Consider the following 19,725-nt stretch of genomic DNA (forward strand, 5'->3'; position numbering starts at 1 on the left):
ATGCGTCTGTCAGATTAGACAGTCCACCCACTGTGAAGCGGGTACAATGGTACAATTTAGTACTAATGTAGTGTGATTCAGGTTGTTTTCTGCAGTTATAAATGACAGATGTTCCTTAAACACCTCATATGGAGATATTATGCAGTAGATGCTACAATTTAGCAATGTTTCCTAAACATCTCCTATGCAGACTGTGGTTCTGGTAGCGATGGACAACTGTTACGTCCAGGTACTCCATAATTCAGCCTGCAGCAACAACGTTACATATGGCTGCTGTTTCAAAATCAAAAAGCGCACACATCAGAATGTAGCACAAGCCGAGCGCTAAATTTTCAAAAACTGTATAATTCTCTGTCAAAATCAGCAGACGGGGGGGCACAGAAACAGCTTTTGCAGCATTTGTGTGGCACACGCACCCCTTACGTCACTTAATGTTACCCATAAATGGGGCAAATATCCGCAGAAACTATACATTTATTCCAACTAGAGAGAAACAGTCAGATTAAGCGTTTACATGGTTATTAGGCGCTAATATTTTAATACTGAACGGATCATCACACACCACCCGCTCAACCCTTCAGTTCAGGTCGGATTGAACCACTCTTGTGATTAAGGTGGTTTCATGAGGCATTTTTATTTTGATTGGGCTATTACCCAAGGACACTTTACACAGTTGAATAAAACTTAACACAAACTAACAAACAAACTGAAGACTGGCAGTGAGGCAGAGTTGAGACATAAAATAATAATAATAATAATAATAATAATAATAATAATAATAATAATAATAATCTGATTTATCATCCAAATCTATATATAAAAAAAGCTCTAGTCAGAAATCTCCACACAAAGCTGCACTTTGAGTTAAGATTTGAAATCCTCCTTTAATTTCTGTATAAATAAGTGTTTTTAGGGTCTCAGAATCAAACACTAGTAGAAAAATAGGCACAGATAATTGCATTTCCAAAATGTCAAACATCCCTTTAAAATCTGTTTTTCTATTTTGCATTTATATTTTTTGTTATCCTGTAGCTGACTGTTTCTTTAGGGCTGAATGAGCATGTTGAGGATAAAGTATTAACTTGAATAACCCTGGATTTAATGAGTGCATTACGTAGCTTCTTACAGCCCAAACAATTCCACACTGAAAGTGACGGACTAATAATTCAGCTCTGTGAAAAAAAAGTTGGCTAGCCCACAAACTTTGTGACAGAAGAAAGAGATTTATTTAATATTTCAGGAGAACAGTAATAAAGTTTGAAAAACACTACTGCTTTACCTCACCACTGAGTGTTATGACTCGCTGTGGTTGCTGAGTCCAGCTGCTTAAGTGTTTAATATAGAGAACAACCACAAAGAGTTGATGCTGACGGCTAAAACAGAAACTGAATCTCTTCCCAGTGTAACTACACACACACACACACACACACACACACACACACACACACACACACACACACACACACACACACACACACTCTCCTCTCCTCTGTCCTCACTGTCCCTCACCTCCTCTCTCTACTGTTTATGTGCTGCCCACGCACGCTTACTTCCTCTCCTCGTCTGACCTCACATCCTGTCTGCGTCTGACCGCCTGTGTTTGATTACTGAGGACAGCCAGACGAAGCGAGGGAGCGCAACGGACGGCAGGAAAAGAAGAGGAATGAGGAATTGAGGTGGGGGGGGGTTGGCAGGCCGTGCCAAAACAAGGCGAGAGGGGGATTTAGAGGAAGAAAGAGAGACACTGAAGGACAGACTGCAGAGAGAGAGAGGACAGGCAAGAGGAGTCTGGGTAAGAGAGTAGGTAGAAAAACACAAGGAAATTGGGAGACGGGGGGCGAGGCAGGGATCAACAGGGAGGAGGAGAAAGGGAGGGATGAAAGGAGAAAGGGAGGAGAGGGTTTAGGAGGATGTGAGACAATGATTACACAAACTTTGGGGACATCATCAGCAGGCACGGAGCAGATGCGCACCACTGATCTCAGAGTACGTAGTAGTTAAAGTACTAGTCACTGCCTTCACTGCTTTTTTGGGGAGGGCACTGTAATAGAGCTATTTAGTTTTGTTTTATTTAGTGTCCCCATAAGCATACATACATAAATAAATAACTAAAATGAATAATAAATATTAATTAATTGATTAATTAATTAATTAATTAATTAAAATGATAATAATAACAATTTGAACAAGAAACAATAAAAAAAAATTCATTAATTAATTAAAAATAAATATAAAAGTGAAGTGAAAAGAAGTATTTTTTCCCACTGTAAATTTCCATGGTTTTCTGTCACGTCACTAGAGAATTTAGCACTATGTGTATACAACAACTATACAGCTACAGTAAGCAGCTGATTAGCTTAGCCTAACATAATGACTGGAAACAGGCAGCCAGCCGTTAACTTCCTGGAGTCACTATAGTATATCTCTGCTCCAACATGAATTTATCATTAATCTTCTCATCTAACGCTCAGAAAAAAAGCAAATGTGGATTTCCTCAAATGCCAAACTATTCATTGCTAAATGTTTTCAATGGGCTCCAATAACAGCACATACAAACCAATTTTAGGCTCTGTATTTGGATGTTTCCTGCTTAAAGTCTCCTTAAGAAGGTGACATCCCTTAAAAGTTAACCTTGATTTTTTTATTATGAAGGAACCACTTTTCTTCTAACACAGTTGCTCTTCTTTTGTACAGACAACTCAACAGGGAGACTTTCACATTTATCCCCAGTGCTCCAAATACCAGTCACCTAAAAATGTCTAAATAGGAAATAAATTGGACTATCCAAAACCAAAATCCCCCACACCGCCACTCTATTCCATAGAAAAAAAAAAGTTGGAAAAAAAACGTGCATTGGATTACATGAGAGCACACATTCACATACGATACATGCTTCTGTTTCCATTTATTTCATTCCATCCTTCACTCTCTAATTCCTCCCCTCACATACAAGGACATATTTACAAAAAACTCTTTAATGTCGCACACCTACACACTTTATTATAGTGGCGTCACTTGCGAATGGAGCTTCAGTAAAACAGAGCCAATTTGACAGTGAGGAGGTTGCATTCCTCCTGCATGACGGCCTGCGGTTCTTAGACGCGGTCTGTCTGCACTGGGACAGAAAAAGACCTTTAAGGCCTAGAGAGAAAAATGTGAAAAATGTGGCGCTCATTCAGCCCCCACTCCACACACACATGCTAGGCCACAGGGTGAGTGTGTGTCGCCGTAAAGGAATAAAGTGAGATATGATACCCATCTTTAGAAGCCTCTAATCAGCGAGAACAAAGCAAAGTAACGGACACTCAGCTCAGCTGGAGGGAGAGGAAGAGAGATAGAGGGGGTTAGGGTTAGGTATTGTTTGGGTTTTTTCTAATACTGGCACAAAAACGATACTTCTAAAACGATAACGGTACCTAAAGCCATACTAAGAAAAAAAGCACAAAACAGTTTATGACACTAAAAAATGGCATTGTTTCAACAAGCAAAAGCAACTTTAAACTTGAATTTGTTACAGTATACTTAACAATTTTAACTATACCTAAATATAGAAATATGATTAAATACAAAGCGTTATTAACAAAGTCAACTTATAGATAAAACTGAACCCAATTACAATAATTTAACACTAAATAACAGTTATGCGACTACTAACAACAAAACAAATTTTGATTTGGGATCTGTAATTGCCTCACTAACTATGTATGAGGGGTTTCTGGGAGGCAATAGTCCACGATTTCACTGAGAAATTGTGGTTTCAAAAATTCCAGATGATCCGCTCAACTTCTGAAGAGTTATGTGATGCAATAACACCACTTGTGGAGCCTGATGCATCATGCCTTGAAGGAGCCAGTTCCTGCCGACAAGCGCATAGCCATAGCATCATGTGACTTATAAAAGCAAAAAAAGTGTTTCCTTTGCATTTTTGCAAAATATGGCTTTTTCAAATCACCTGAAATACCAACTCATGAGAGCGTACAAACAGTTTCAGCGATAAATAGGAGTATTTTCAAAATTGACGGGTGAATTGAAACCCGCCTCATGTCACTACAATGAGAACAGCTGGTTCACCTTAACAGTCCACCTTAAGGGAGCATGGGAAGCTAACTTTGCTTGCTAACTTTGGTGCTAACACCCTTCACTTTAGTCAGCAGGCAAGACATGGGAGCTTGGCTCTGGCCTTAAGGAGCTGTAGCATTTTTTCCCTGAGCCTAAACTGTTCACAGGATGCACTGCTACTTAACTTCATACTCTTTCCCCAGTTGCTGCTGCCTCGCCATCATCGGCACATATACACATGCTCACACACTCTATCTTTCTGGCTTGAGCTCTCTCTCTCTCTGTATCGCTACTCACACAACCTGGCACTGATATGAGGCACTGAAATCTGCGTTATAATTTGGTCTGGCAGACTGGTCGCACAGGAACCGGTGCCATGTTGGCATGGAGTGCCAGTACCCAACCCTAGGTGGAGATGAGGGAGGACAGACAGCAGAGGACAGAGAGGAAGGAGTGAGGACAGAGTTGAGAAAGAAGGGAGGAGAGTGAAGAGGAAAACTGAGGTAGAAGAGGGGCACAGACCTTGGATTCCACACTATTATCATCTGCTGCATAGTGAGCATTCCATCTGTTCAACAGCTGGGCTACACACACACACACACACACACACACACACACACACACACACACACACACACACACACACACACACACACACACACACAGCACAGAAGTCGTTGGGACATGCCTGAAATTGTGGTTGTCATGGTGAAGGTTTGGTTCTCATGGCCAGAGCCCTGATCGTTTATAAAGGGGATTAAAGAAGGAGAGACTGGCACAGAGGAACGGAGAAGAAGCGCGAGGAGGAGAAAGGCGAGTCAATTATGGCATACAGATTAAAATTAAAAAATCTAACTCCAAAATAGAGCAGAAGAGATACAAATAAAAACCCTGGTTATTGCTGACTGTCTGCATTATTCATGTAAGTGAGAAACCAAGCTTTTCAAGGCAACTGATTGGATGAATCTGATTAATACTGCTTTATTTCTTAAAGAGAATTTTTTTTTTGACCAACAGATTCTACAATTTGCATGTGTATGAGAAGGACTACAGACAGTATTTCTATGGTTTAAGAAACATCACTTTTAGTGCATCTCTTTGTCCAAAAAAAAAAAAAAAAGAAATCCAAAGTCCAACTTAACCTGAAACTAAAATAAATACATCTCAGTATAAACACATGTAATTGCATTCTCAGATTCCCTGCCTTAAACTGATTTCTCTCAATGACCGGGTTTCATGTGTGCATGTAAACGTAGACACAGAAAGAGACAGAGAGACCTTGTCCACTGCAGCCTGGAGAGATGAGCGTCTCAACTGCCAAGCGACACAAGAACTCTCTCCATTTTTCCAAGAAGAGCATGGATGTGTGTGCACGTATTCACATGTGTTTATGTAAGGGTGTACGTGCTGCGTACAGAGCAGCAGCCAGGGCCAGGCAGTGAGGGATTATGGGGGATGAGTTTCTCAGAACCCTGACCCCATTCGACCCTGCTCAGCCCAAAAAGTCTTGAGAGAGTGACTGCAGACTGGCAGACAGAGGGGAAGACAAATTCAGTCAGACAGACAGCAGGGGCAGAGAGAGGGAGTGACAGTGGCAGAGAAACTGAGGAAAGCTAACACAGATAGAATGATGCAGACAGAGACGCAGTTTGATCAAGTTTATGTCAAAAAAAATGTAAAACACATATGATTTTATGCATTTTACCTCCCATCAACACTAAGCTGTCCTCTGTGTCCACAAAAACAGATATTACTTAAATTTAATACCAATCTTGAGCTGTAATATGGAAAAAAGAAAGTGTTGGCCCAAGAGGCCTGCACATACAAAATACAACAATTCATATGTATCGCTTAAAGAAGCACAAAGCAAGTGTGAAGCTGTTTCAATTAATGTTTTTTGAGAAAGCTGCAAGCAGCGGTAAGGAAGGCATTCCAAAAAGGCATGTTTTGAAACGTGCACTCCTCTAATGATGTTAATTAAGGACCAAGTGAGCATAGTGCAGGAGTCAGCAACCTTAACCTTCAAAAGAGACACTAATAGCCAAAAAAAAAAAAAATCTTGTTTGGAAATGCAAAACATATTTGAGCCTTATAATGAAGATAAAATAGCCTATTAATTCTAACTTAGCCTATCAACATTATAAATATGTCTAAAAGAGCATTTGTTGTTATGTTTTACCACAAGGTAAACTGAGCATCTGGGCTATTTATGATTATTTGGTACTTGAACTTTGCAGCATCGTCAGCGAAAGCAATCATACCATCCAGACATTATTAAGTACTCTATTTTTGTTGTGAGACTTTTCTTTTTATGAATTTGGAATCCATAGCTAGCCTTGCTAGACTCAACATGAGCCACCACTGTTGAGGTTTGGCATAATTTAGAGGAAAAGGCGTTAGGCTGTAGATTTAGTTTACTAAATGCTAAAATTGTTTGGGGTTTTTTATTTGGTGAATAGGCTACACATTTTTATAGAATTGAAGAATGTGAGAATCACTTAATGCCTACAAAATTAATGAATTTTAATTGTTTTTCATCAAAGCTACAAGGAGCCTCTAGACTCATTTACACTGCCTGTTCAAGGAAGGAATATCACGCCATTATGCCACTTTGCTGTTCTGTATATAACGTCCGATTGCAGAAAGGGGGGACAGAGTGGTTTCACCTCTGAGCTGGGACCAGAGGAAGTAACATCCCTGAAACAAGCTCTGTGTAAAGTCAGAAAGACATGACCATGGGCGGCATGGGTGTGACGCTCTGATGATGTGTGTTCGACCCACCGTGGGAGATTTAAATAGCAGCAGTTAGCATAGCTGCTTATTCAAAGAAGAAAAACAGTGTCTGTAAATGCCCGCAAACTGTGAAAACAATGAGAATCGGGAGCTCCTTACCCTCAGAGCAGAGGACGAGATCAGCTGCCATATAACAGAGAAGTAAAATGACATGTTATAACTTTGTTTTAGAGAGCGCTGCCGATTCATATATTTTATTTCTTCTTCTTTGGATCGCGGGATATTTTGATGCAGTGTATAATCACACACTGGAGCAGATTGATGCTGCCATAGCTTGGTTCTGTATAAACATGCAGGGGTGGAATTAAAAGGGGGACTTTGTTGTGGCCCTTTGGTGTGATCTCTGCGGCTACAGGAGTGAGGCAGGAGCTACATGCGGGTCTAAAGCCGCAGGTAGCCTGGCCCTGGAACAGAGACACTTGCCCTGCTCCTCACTGATCAGTCACCCACAGTGCACAAGCAGTTAATCACAAGATATAAATAAATTAAATCAAAGTCAAATCAAAGCTTTTCAGTCTGGCTTTGAGATGTAGGAAGTGAATCCCCTGTGGATCTCTTACTGCTCCATGCATCTGCCTTAAACTGCAAAACCTTTAGCTATGCAAAGACATGCACCTCCTAAAATCATACAAAGCTCAGCCCAGTGACACACAATGTGAAAAAGTATCAAATTTGCCTAGTATTGGTCTTAAAATACTACACAGAGAAACTTTAAATCCACTCACATTCTTTTTGAGCAGTAAGCCCCAGATGTCTGAAGTTTGTGCACTTTGTCTGTTCAATTACTTAATTTGTCTGAGTCAAACTCAGTTTTACCCTGCTGAAGCAGTTGAAAGGACTTAAAATATTATGTAACCCAGTTCTGGTTAATACAGAGTGGTCAGGTGCTGTAGTTTGATAGTGCGGCGAGTTTATCACTTGTATCACAAGGTTCATTCAGCTGGATGGGGAAATGTCTGGTGTACTCATTGTGATTGGCGAGAACAACCTCCCCTTCTAATCCCACTAGTCCTGTTACATGATATCAGCGGGAAAGACATTCCTCTGCTGGTAAAGCCATCCCTTGTTCTCCCTCTGTTTTCTGTACATCCCCCTCTTTTGGCCCTTTCAATCCCCAATTTCTATTCATCATTTCTTTTCTTTCCTGTTTCTTATCTCTTTCTTTCTTTCCCTCTTCTCATCTCTCTCTTACACCCCACTACCCTCCATCTTGCCCTACAAACATGGCCGTATTTGGGTTTGTGGGAAGGGGTTGGATTTTGGAGGGGGGGGCTGAGATTATCGCCATGGTGATTCACCTCAAAACAGTCCAGTAAGGGAAGGGTGGGAGTGTGTTCGCACATTTCCACTCCTGTTACTACAGTTACAGCAAGAGTAGCTGGAAGAGGAGCTTGATGTTAATATAAGGGCTGAGTCATGATTCGGTCAGAGGCCACTAGAGGATGACGTCACCAAAACATTACGGGACATTGTGCTTTTATAAGCCCCTTTTTATCACCGCCATTGTTCTAAAACAGTGAGTTCTTTTTTTTTAAATTTAATTAGTAGGAAACTCTGTTGGGGTAAAAAAAGAGCAAAAAATAGAACATTACATACAAGAGTCAATGCATTTACTTGTGTTTTCTGTATAATAGATTTATGGATCTGCCTTCCTACAATTTCTTGTAAATATATTTTTTTGGGACTTTTTGATGTCCTTGTACTCTTTACTTGCAACTTTGGTAAGTGAGTGACTTAATTATTTGGTAGCACCTCCTGATTAATTGCCATTTATAAAGGGTTAATAAGCAGGGACTAATGATTTTATGATCTTATAACTTCTTATTGAATTTTCAATGATAAAGGCAAAATACAATAAATGTAATGAACACATTTTTTAAGGTTTAATAAATATTTAATCAGTGTGTGAGAGCTATATATAGTCATTTAAGTTTAAGTTCAAGTAGTGAATCTCTTTAGGGGTTCTTTATCCTCGAGCAGCAATTGACTGCTTGATCTCTGACCTTCCTAAAAAAAAAATCAACCATACTGCTTTAATTGCAGCTTTTTTTTACTTTTGTAACTATATGCCTCATTTCTTAGTTCTTTTGCGTTGTTTTGTTTTATTTTAAGAAGCCTTGTTTGTAACTCCTTGGCCATGGGACACCACCATAGTACACCTTTAAAGTGGGCTAAAATAAAGATTGAGTTATTTCTAACCACCAACCACAGTGAAAATGTTCTTGTTCAGGCTAAATTTTGATGATTAGTACTGTTATTTGTACTTTATAACATTACAACTGACAAAAATCCAGCAAAGAAGACCAAACTGCACTAAGATGACTACACCAGAAGAAAAAGTATTTTAAAGAGTTTCATCAAGTCTGAAGCAAAGACCATGCCAAGAGCTGACAAGTAAAATTCCAGTACAGTTTTCCTTGTTTCAAAACATCCTTCTTGGCACACTGTCATAATGTTTGGCAGTAAAGAAAAATCTTTAGAAATTTGCTTGGTTTAGATTCTCAAAGACACATGAAATATTTTACCTTATTTTTGTTGCTGAGACAATTGCACAATTGACTAAAAATTAATTCCTAAGAGAGTCAAAGTGCATTTCAGGAAAAGGGAAGGAAAGCCAGTTTTACATCATTTTCTCTTTACATAATCGATAGCTGTGTTTCCACAGTTTTCACACCACAACAGCAGACCACAGTAATATCTGTGACCGTTGTCCTTATTTTCCTCATATCACGTTCAACAGAGCCAACATGGTGGACACAGCAGTCACTGCACACATCTGGTTTCCCCTGAATTCACAGCACTTGGCAATGACGTAGAACCAAAGATGGAGGAGCAGAGGGTGCTGGCCCATCTGTTTCTGCTGAAATCCCAGTTTCTTCAAGTGAGAGACAGGATCTGTGGTGGTGATGATGCAGAGCCAAGATGGAGGAACAGAGGGGACGAGGCCCACATCTGTTTCTGCTCAGCAAGCAGCCCAGTTCTGAGGAAAAGGGCCTGTAGAGCTGGCTTTACTGGGGAATGGACACTGCGCTCGCCAAGTCAGCCTGCTGCCTTACTGGCACAGGGGCAACAGCCACACACACATGCACACACTGAGCAAGGGCATCAAGGGCAAAGCGTAGGCGGCTGTGTTCATGTGTGTGTGTGTGTGTGTGTGTGTGTGTGGTATTCTGGGTTGGACCATACTTGGATGCACCGGGCCAAGCAGCAACTTTGTCGGAATGTTTGTACTCTTTAACTTTCTGTCTCTCCATCTTTCCATCTCTCCATTCCCTGTGATGTCGGAGTTCTGGTTCATTTTTTGTCTCTCTTCGCAAAACTTCCATCCATCTCCCTCCTCTCTCATCTGTCCTTCCAATCCTACATTCCTCTCCTCTCTCTGTTTGCCCCCCTACCTCCCGCCAAGCCTCTGGACCCTCATGCTCTGATTGTTTTACAGGAAGCCTAGTCACGAGGTGTTGTGTGCATGTGTGTGTTGGAGTGTGTGTGTGTGTGTGTGTGTGCATGTGTGTGTTGGAGAGTGTGTGTGTGTGTGTGTGTGTGTGTGTGTGTGGTACATCTAGCTGACTCAGCCTGATCTCCAGCCCAGTACTGAGACCCTGGCAGACCAGAACAGACAACCGACGACATGTTGACATGCTCCTGTCTGTCATGGGTGTTGTTGTTGTGTGAGTACTACAATGTGTGCCACATGAAACTGTGATACTCACAAGCTGAGCGGTTGACTTTGCTTCCTTTTCCTGCTTTGGCACTCATTGAAGACGATTCTCTGCTATGTGCTCTGTGTCAGCCTGGTGTGTGTGTGTGTGTGAGTGTGTGTGTGTGTGTATTGTAAGAAGCTGTGCAGTCTCCCTTACTGCAATGCAGTTAAACACAGGCTTCTATGTATGTGTGTGTTTTGCACATGCAGATGTCCAGATTTGTACATGAACTACACTCTGAGTGTGTGTGCAAACTTAAATACATTTAAGCTATAAGCAATGAGAAATAATATGATAAAATTATCAGTGGCATATTTTTAAAGGGAAAATTCACATAAATTACTTACATTTAGTGGTGGCCAATCATGCTTTTTTGTTTTAATGGCCCCTTCTACTGAAGCACCACTTTTCTATGATAGAGACGCATTATCAGCATCAGGAAAAGTTGTGTGGGGTCTGGACTGAATGCAGCAGACCGCAAGAGGATCTCCACCAACAGCATATGCCGAGCAACCAGTCAGACCAGAGGGGAGAAACAAAACCGAAAGCGCTGGACGTAAAGGGGGAGGAGAACCGGCATCAGGTCCAGGCTGACCTGACTTGGAACGAGAGCTGTTTCTCTACCAAGCCTTCTGGCTGATGTCCGGTCGCAGGAGAATAAAATGGATGAGATGTGATTGAGGCTCAATCAGAGACTGCTCTGCACACATCTTTACAGAGACATGGTTAACCCCTAACATCCTGGATCAAGCTGTTGCACTGGATAGGCTGACCTTGTTCAGAGCCGACAGGACACAAGACTACGATTCAAATTCAAAAAATGCACTGCAGGAACTGTATGGAGCCACCAGCAGCAAAATGCCCAAGCAACCTGAAAGAAATTTCATAGTCGATGATGACGTTTTTACCAACTCATTCTTCAACCCCAAATATGTAGCACAATAGAGGACAAATTGTAATTTCATTTTTAAACTATGTTTAAAAAAATACTAATAAATCTACCTTCTTCTGCAACTAAAAATTGTTTTCATTGTTAGTCATTTATTTTTGCTTGGTTTGTTATGTTCAAGTTCAGTGTTGCTTGTCAGCTAAATACACTAATTGGTGAATCAACGGTCTCAGCTTCATTGAATCATTTAATAGGAATTACTTTTACTTTTTTTTTTTAACAAGAAGCCAGGAATAATACAAACCAAATTCCACTCACCTCTACTGTGTAAAGGTGGAGGCAGAAATTTTAGCCCCTTTTATACTGCCTGTTCAAGGCGGGAATGTTGTGCCATTATTCCACCTTACTGTTCTTTATAAAAGGTGTATAATTGTGGATTCGGGGTACAGAGTTGTCTTTACTATCACATCGGTTGCAGAGGTAGTAATAGCACTGAATTAACCTCTGTGTAAAACAGACAGCCAGCAGGATGGGACGTGTGACCAACTGCATCTGCATGGCAATATACCACTTAAGGTAATGTGACAAAGAGTGGGTATTTTTTTTTAATTGAGGGCTGGGTGATAAGAAAAAAATCAAATTTCTCTATATTTTTGAACAATACCTCAATAAAGATTTTGCAACGATAGTGTAGGGTTGCTTTCACATAAAATCTACACAATGAGATTTCTGATAAATAATTATCAGTAATGCGGATATAATGACTCAAAGGGTAAAGGCAAATAATGGAACATCTACAACAGCCTGGTAAAAAAACCTTACATCACTATAACGTAATGCAGTCTTTAAAACCAGGTGAAGACCACAATTACAATTTAATTACATCCAAAATCTAAAACAATATCTAGACTCATAACATAATATTGACATATTGCCCAGACCTAATTCAAAGACAATTTTGTAGTCTACAAAGTCCACATAATATTCTATATACGTGACAATTCTGTCACCACAAAAAAATATATATAGTATAGGTTATGCTGCAAACTTTGCAAACTTTCTTTAGTAGGACATTTGATCATTTGAGTTATGCTCAAATTTTACACTGTTCTCACAGATTTAGGGAAACACACAGGTTCCCACACCTGACCCAGATGTGATATTCCTCTGATCCGACACCACGCTGTGAGGGACTAATGCAAAGTTTTATGAGGAGGCTAAATTTAAAGAAGGGTTTGACAGCTACTGCGAGGGAGTGGACGATTTTATGTGTCTCGTTATGGTTTTCTGTCATCACCTCTGCAGATGATCCTGTGTGTTATATGTATGTGTGTATGTGTGTGTGTGCAGAAATGAGACACAGTGCCCTTTGTAATAACCGAGACATACATCTGACATGTCAAAAGACATGTCATTAAAGAGGAACAGTACCACAAGACAGTGTGTGTGCGCCCTCATGTCTGTGCACATGTGCGCTTCTTTATGTGCGTGTGCGATAAGGCTGAGCTGTGGCGTCCAAGTCTCTGAGCTCAAAGGTTCCCTTCATCTTGAGCAGGACCCTGCAGGTATGCGATTCCCCCTCCCCCTTCCCCCCTCCTGTCTCCCCTCTCTCTCTCACCCACCTCCTCCACCCCCCTGTGGCTCAGCCTTCACCAACAAGGCCGGTATTGTAGCGAAGGTAAAACGATAGCGCTCAGGGACGGGTTCAGCTATGTGGTTACCCGGACAACCTCTCATACCCCCTTCCCCACCTCCATCCCTCCAACCCTACCCCCCCGATCCCTTCACCTCAATGAGGCTGCATACATCCATTCATTTTTTTGGTGACTTTTTGTGAGGAAAAAAAAAGAGCCAGAGAAAGAGAGGAACGAAAGGTGTGTTTTATCTGGCCCACTTGAATGCATGGGGGCACAGAGGTTGACGAGGACAAAGCCAGTCACACAGAGACAGAGTGAGAGAGGTCAGCGAGGATAGAAGTTATTCTTCCACAAAGAGATATGAGCTGATATTTTAAAAATGAAAAGGCCTTTCATTGATTCCTTCTGACTAGCAGCAATATAGACTAAAGGAATGCACAGATATTAGTGTTTGTCTACATACTGTTAGTTTTGAGATGCAATTTTAAATTCAAAAATAGAAACACACATTGCACTATGATCCTTTGATTTATCATATTGGATTTAGTGTCTGTCCTTGTGCGTGGACTGTGAGCTGCTGTGGGTGATCAGTGTGTGCCAGTCTCTCTCACTGCTTTTGTGTGTATATGTGTGTCCTACCTTGTGTGTGTGTCTCTGGTTCACTGTTTCGTGGACTGCTGCGGAGTCGTCTTTCTGGCTTCTTCCCTCCTGGACTGCCGAGTCCGCCCCCTGATCCCACTGACCCGAGCGAAGGGGCATGTGATTTGCTGCTGAATCACAAATAAAGTTACAATAGAATTTAATGTGAGTTACATTAGAAAAACAATCATGCAAAGCAGGAATTCTCACTAGAAATCCATATTTGTGACCTAAAATAGTTTTGACTGCAGTAAATGACCGCTTGAGTTGTTATTTAACTATATTCTTAACATTTAACGGTCTGATCAGAGCCAAGCCCTTACAAAAATTGGAATATACTTAAAATTACAGTTATACGGTTTCCCAAGAGATTGGAGCTTCACTCAATGAGATGCTCCATTTTGTTTTTGTTTTTTCCATGTCTATTAATTCTGTTTAAACCCAATATTTCTGCACAGTTGCTGACAAAAATTAGACAATTCCAGTAGTGGCAGCATATTATTGTTTCTGACTTGTGTGATCCAAGCATTTCCAATAACTACAGAGCACTGTAAAGCTCTAATGAAAAAAATAGTGAAAAAAAAAGATCAATATAATAATTTCCAAAACTCACAGTAGGACTGGCACTTTATCAGATTTTTACTACATGATTATTGTGGCCAAAAAAATCACAATAACATTATTACATATCTATAGAAATACTGAGCATGATATAGCATGATATCAATATTTCATTTTTAATATAACGTTTATCATCTGACACCCCTAATATACATAATGTTTTTATCTAACAAAATACTCTGCTTTATTCCATATTTGTTAGCTGTATCTTTTCAAAAACAACATTTTCAGTGCAGCCACAGAGGAGGGCGCATACCTGTATAATGAGAGTAGAGTAGAGGATTTCTATAGCACCATAAATTAAATGAATTCATTAAAGAAAGTTTATTTAATAGAAAAAGGACTAACTACTATAATTTGATAAATCACTTTATCAAAACTGAGGATTTTGTTCAAGGTTTTTTTTTTCCAGGTCAATGAAGTAATTAGATTTGATGACAGTCTTTCTGAGTTTCATTTGAAAGCCTCAATAGAAGCTTCGAATGTTAAAAAAAAAAAAAAAAAAAAAAAAAGGAAATACATACGGTAAAGCCCTAAACAGTTCATCATTTAACTTGTGAAAAAGACATTAGTGGGCCCCAGAAGCAGTATGGTCACCTGTATCCGTTGTGTGCTGGCCCCAGGCTGCCCTTATAGAGAGTGGAGGGAGGGGAGTTGAGTCGATTCTGTCGCTCTAGTTGTCTCTGTTCCTTTATCTTTTTGGGCTGCGGCTTACTGTACGTCTCCTCTCTGCCTATGTAGTTAGACATCCCATAAACTGGGATGATTTCTGAAGGAGATGAAAGAGAAGAATTTATGTCAGACTAGAAAATCTGCACAAAGCATATTTTTAATTGGATTAATAATTGAATTTTTGAATTTCACATAATGATTGATAATGATAATGATTTTTTTGGCAGCAGCATAAAAGTCCAGTCAGCGTGTCAGTACCTGGATCCCCATACATAGGGGGAAGGTGGTGCTGGTAGTACTGGTGGGGAGGCAGCTCTCCTGGGCTGACAGGGGGGTAGAAAGAGTGAGAGTTGGGGATGAAATGAGGGTGAGCCAGGTAAGGGGGCAGGTGGTGTGTTGGGGAGAGGGCCGGAGAGTAGGAGGGAGGGTAGCATTCTGGAGACTGGGGGGTCACCACCACCCGACGGACCCCTGTGGTATCCTCAAGCACCTGCAGGAGACACAGAAGAAGAGAAAGGGAGGTTAGCGTAAAGAGGAATAAAAATATGTTTCCCTGAGTTATGGTTCACAGTACAATTTCGCACACAGCTCCACAGCGGCACTGTAAAACCACAAATCTTGTGAGGTCAGTACACAGTTTGTGATGGCTTGTGCTCACTTAAAATGGTTCAGGAATCAGTTTGTTTTTTCACAGTCCAATTTCATATTTGGAACATGGCCTGGAACATGTGTGTCAAGAGGATAATGTACAGATTATCAAATACAGGGGAGTTAACTCTAGTTTCTACATATGATTTAGGCTCATATTACAGGTTTTATGCCCATAACATACTTAACATGGCTATATATGTGTGTGTGTGTGTCTGTGTGTGTGTGTGTGTGTCTGTGTGTGTGTGTGTGTGAGATAGATAGATAGATAGATAGATAGATAGATAGATAGATAGATATACACACACACACACAGTTTCAAATGATGTGGTAAATGCATGTAAAAGTAATCCTTGAAAGCGGAAACCTCAGGCATCAGACCATTTTGAAAACTGTGTTCTCAAAGATTTTTTCTGCTTTGGAGGCAAGCTGAAGTCATCTCATGTGGGATTTCTTTGTATAGTCATCTGCTCCATGCACACTACTACTAGTGTTTACATGATGTAGCTACATCAGGGAAATCTCTAATCATGGTTGCCAATATTGTTATTTCTCCCTGATTTCAGATCAGACTCCCACTGGAGCATTTTCAGTTGTGAAAGTTTTAGTTTAGAAGCTTTTATTTGTGATTTTGTTATGAAACAAAGTGACGCTTAACTCTGTTACTGTAATTCTCCCAAATGCAATGACAGTGCAAAGACAGCAAGATAAGGGAGCACCCAAAACGCTGACCAATCTGAGCTGACAAGGCTTTTCTGGGAGGGGTGCTCTAAGAGACAAGGCACTAAATTGTGTGTTTCAGACAGAGGGTGCATACAGGTGTACCAGCACAGACAGCACAAGAAAAATCAAGTGTTTTTTGACTTTTAAAGCACATAGACATGTTCTAGTAGAAACCTTACATACAGTTATGAACCTTAAAATGAATTTAATAGGTCACATTTAAAGGACTAGTTCTATATTTTGGGAAATATGCTTATTAACTCTTTGAAACCTCAGTCAACATCACTTTTCTTGTGCTGCCTTCAGATGCCTTTGAAACCATTTGGACCTTTGAAACATGAGCAAATGGTTTGATTTCTTCCAAAAACATGGGGAAAAAGGCAATTAGTAACTTGGGATGAAATGTTCTGCAAATTGTAAAGAAATAAGTGAAAGATGGGAAGAAAATTACCTTAAAATAATCTTTAAAATATACATAACTATAAAATAACTAGGAAAAATAGCAAGATATATTTTTATGATTATTAAATTATACATTTAAAACAAGGTTATAGATATATATATATATATATTTATTACTTTAGTACTATTTATTACTTTATTCCAATGTCTTGCTAATTTTTTGGTCATTATTTGTTGAGTTCGTCGTTGCCTTCTTTCCATATTTTTGAAAGAAGTCAAGCCAATATGCTCAGGTTTCAAATGGTTAACTTAGATAAGAAAATTGCTACCACTCATTTCTGCAATTATGAAGCCACAGTCAGTGGCTTCATATTTACCGAAATGTGTTGGCAAGAAAGCAATAGTGTTGCAAGAAGTGTTGGCAAGAAAGCAATAAGCACACTTCTCAAAATGTAGAGCTAGTCCTTTAAAATATTCTTTACACCCATTTCTAAAGGTCCTGGAGCACCTGCTCTTACAAAATGATGCTGTCAATCATTTTTAAAAGAACAGTTGCCCTGGCTGTTGAATGGTGGACATCTAATAAGGAATGAATCACATAATTTATTTAACAACTGAGACATTGTGCTCACAGGACGCTTTGGCACTTTAAAGTGGTGGAAACAAATGCCGCAATGTTGTCATCAGATGGTCTGCAGATTTCAATAACAACAACTTTAAAAGAACTGCTTCAAATTAACATAGATTCCATACATGTATTCACTTTCACATTCATGGACTGGGACACACACACACACACACACACACACACACACACACACACACACACACACACACACACCACACACACATTCCAACTATTCAGATACTTTCACAGGCCTGCATTCCAAGCAGAGAGCAAACACACACTCCCTGCAGAGAGGGGAAATCATCTGCTGGTCCCTACAACAACAACAACAACAACACACACACACACACACACACACACACACACACACACACACACACACACACACACACACACACACACACACACACACACACACACACACACACACACACACACACACACACACACACACACACACACACACACACACACCAAATAACACTACCCCAAAACCCCCACACACTAAGAGGCAACAGACTCAGAGCCAGAGTCCAACAGACAGAAAGAAAGAAGCGAGAGTGTTAAAAGGGGGTCAGGAGGGGAGGAAGAGGGTTACAGAACTAATCCGAGTGAGAAAAACTGTGGGAGGGGGAGAGAACGAGGAGGAAGAAGAGGCCCCCTATCTGCCCCTCATCCCCTCTTCTGCTGCAGAGGAGAAAAACAGCGTGTTTACAGGAATACAAGGGCAAAGTCCCTGCATGAGTACATGTGGAGCCGACCTACAAACCCACGCAACAGTTACTGGCAAGGAGACACAAATTCCAAATAACACAAACTGGAAAGCACATGCAAATATGTTTGCACATGTGCACAAACACACCCACCATCACAATACAGCCATTAACACAAAACCACTGAGGACACACACAAACACAAACGTGCAAAATCCATCTGTCAATGCACTGCTCTCCACCACCACAGTGCTTTCTCTCCATACATCCCTTCTTCCACCCCTCACCCCACAAAAAGCCTATCCACCCAGTGCCTGTCTCCCCTATCAGGCTTGTTTATGTAACAGTGACAGTGTTTCCCGCTCACACTTGGCCAAGTCCCTACTAACACACACACCCACACACATGCAAACACACACCCACAGTGAGCCAATGACCTGGCTTCCATTGGCATAGGAACACAAACCCACCACATGCAGGCCACAGAAGTATTGGTAACTCTATACTTGTGAGGACAGACAATTGACTGTTGCTGATTCAAAAACCTTTAACCCCTCCACACTAATAACATGGCGAACCAAACCTGTATTCAATCCATTATGTCAGACTTGAATGTCAAACTTTTTTTAAAGCCCTTAGTTAAAATTCTCACTGTTCTCATCTTGCTGTTGTTGTGAGGACATCTGCTGAAGAACTCTGAACACACACACACGAGAGTCAGAAAAACAAGTGCCCCCTGACACCCAAAATTCAGCACATTCCTGCTCAGTACCCTGTTGGTGGAGGAGGCTGCCTTGGTGACTACTCTGTTTAAACTACAACTGCCTGAATAGGTGTAACTTCTGATGCATGCAAAGCTCTTCATCATATTAATGACAACCACTTGATAGTTGTTAGTCAAAAATAAACACTTCCACTGGGAAAACTTTAAAATTACTTTGCAGCCCAAAATCAAAAATACATATTTTCATCATGCCTGTGGTGCTATTTATCACTCTAGACTGTTTAGGTGTGAGCTGCAGCGTGTAAGAGATATTGAACTGTCCCTTTAATCCCATTTTACATCCCCATAATTTGATCTGCAATAAACTGAACCCAATTTGTTGTTGTTTTTTTTTATTTTGGGTTAAACTGTCCCTTCAAGTCTATCAGCCTGCCCTGAATTTTATTCTGTATTAGCTTCAAATCTCTCATGCAGCACAACCATATTTTCAATGCAACCATTTTTTGGCTATAACCACATATTTGTGATTTCATTTTCCTTACTGCATTTCAGGAATTTTCCAGCATCAGTATGTTGAGGCAAACCAGAAGGCCGGCTGCTCTGCTGGCACCACTGAACTGACACCTCATGAAATAATTACTTGGAAAAATGTTGAATTATGGCCTGTTTGTCTACTTATTACTTACTTGTTACTAATAAAAATTAAGATTTTAAGAGTCAATATTAGATCACACGATGGCATAAGAAGCCTCTTTTTCCTGAAAACCAAACTCTCCATAATTAGATGCAGTTGCACACTCTGTGTTGGTCTCCCCCTGTGTCTGACTGAAACTCTCCGACAAAACACAAACACATGATGAAAATCAAAAACATGTC

At 40.4% G+C, this 19,725-nt stretch overlaps 1 protein-coding gene across 2 annotated transcripts in view; it reads right to left on the minus strand.

The window, feature by feature from the left end:
• The window catches only part of fndc3ba (fibronectin type III domain containing 3Ba), a 122,130-nt gene that overhangs the window by 43,462 nt on the left and 58,943 nt on the right, over nt 1-19,725 (minus strand). The window contains exons 5-7 of one of the 2 annotated variants that reach the window (XM_088087695.1): nt 15,270-15,501; nt 14,937-15,108; nt 13,719-13,846 (exon numbers count right to left, since the gene is read on the minus strand). In XM_088087695.1, the coding sequence (XP_087943821.1) occupies nt 13,719-13,846; nt 14,937-15,108; nt 15,270-15,501 (532 nt within the window). Of the gene's footprint in view, nt 1-13,718; nt 13,850-14,936; nt 15,109-15,269; nt 15,502-19,725 lie in introns of both variants that reach the window. The other variant, XM_042500169.2, reaches the window with a different exon arrangement.

This window comes from Plectropomus leopardus, chromosome 14 (assembly GCF_026936395.1).
Source record: "Plectropomus leopardus strain MGB_pleo_1.0 chromosome 14, ASM2693639v1, whole genome shotgun sequence".
NCBI classification, from domain to species: Eukaryota; Metazoa; Chordata; class Actinopteri; order Perciformes; family Serranidae; genus Plectropomus; species Plectropomus leopardus.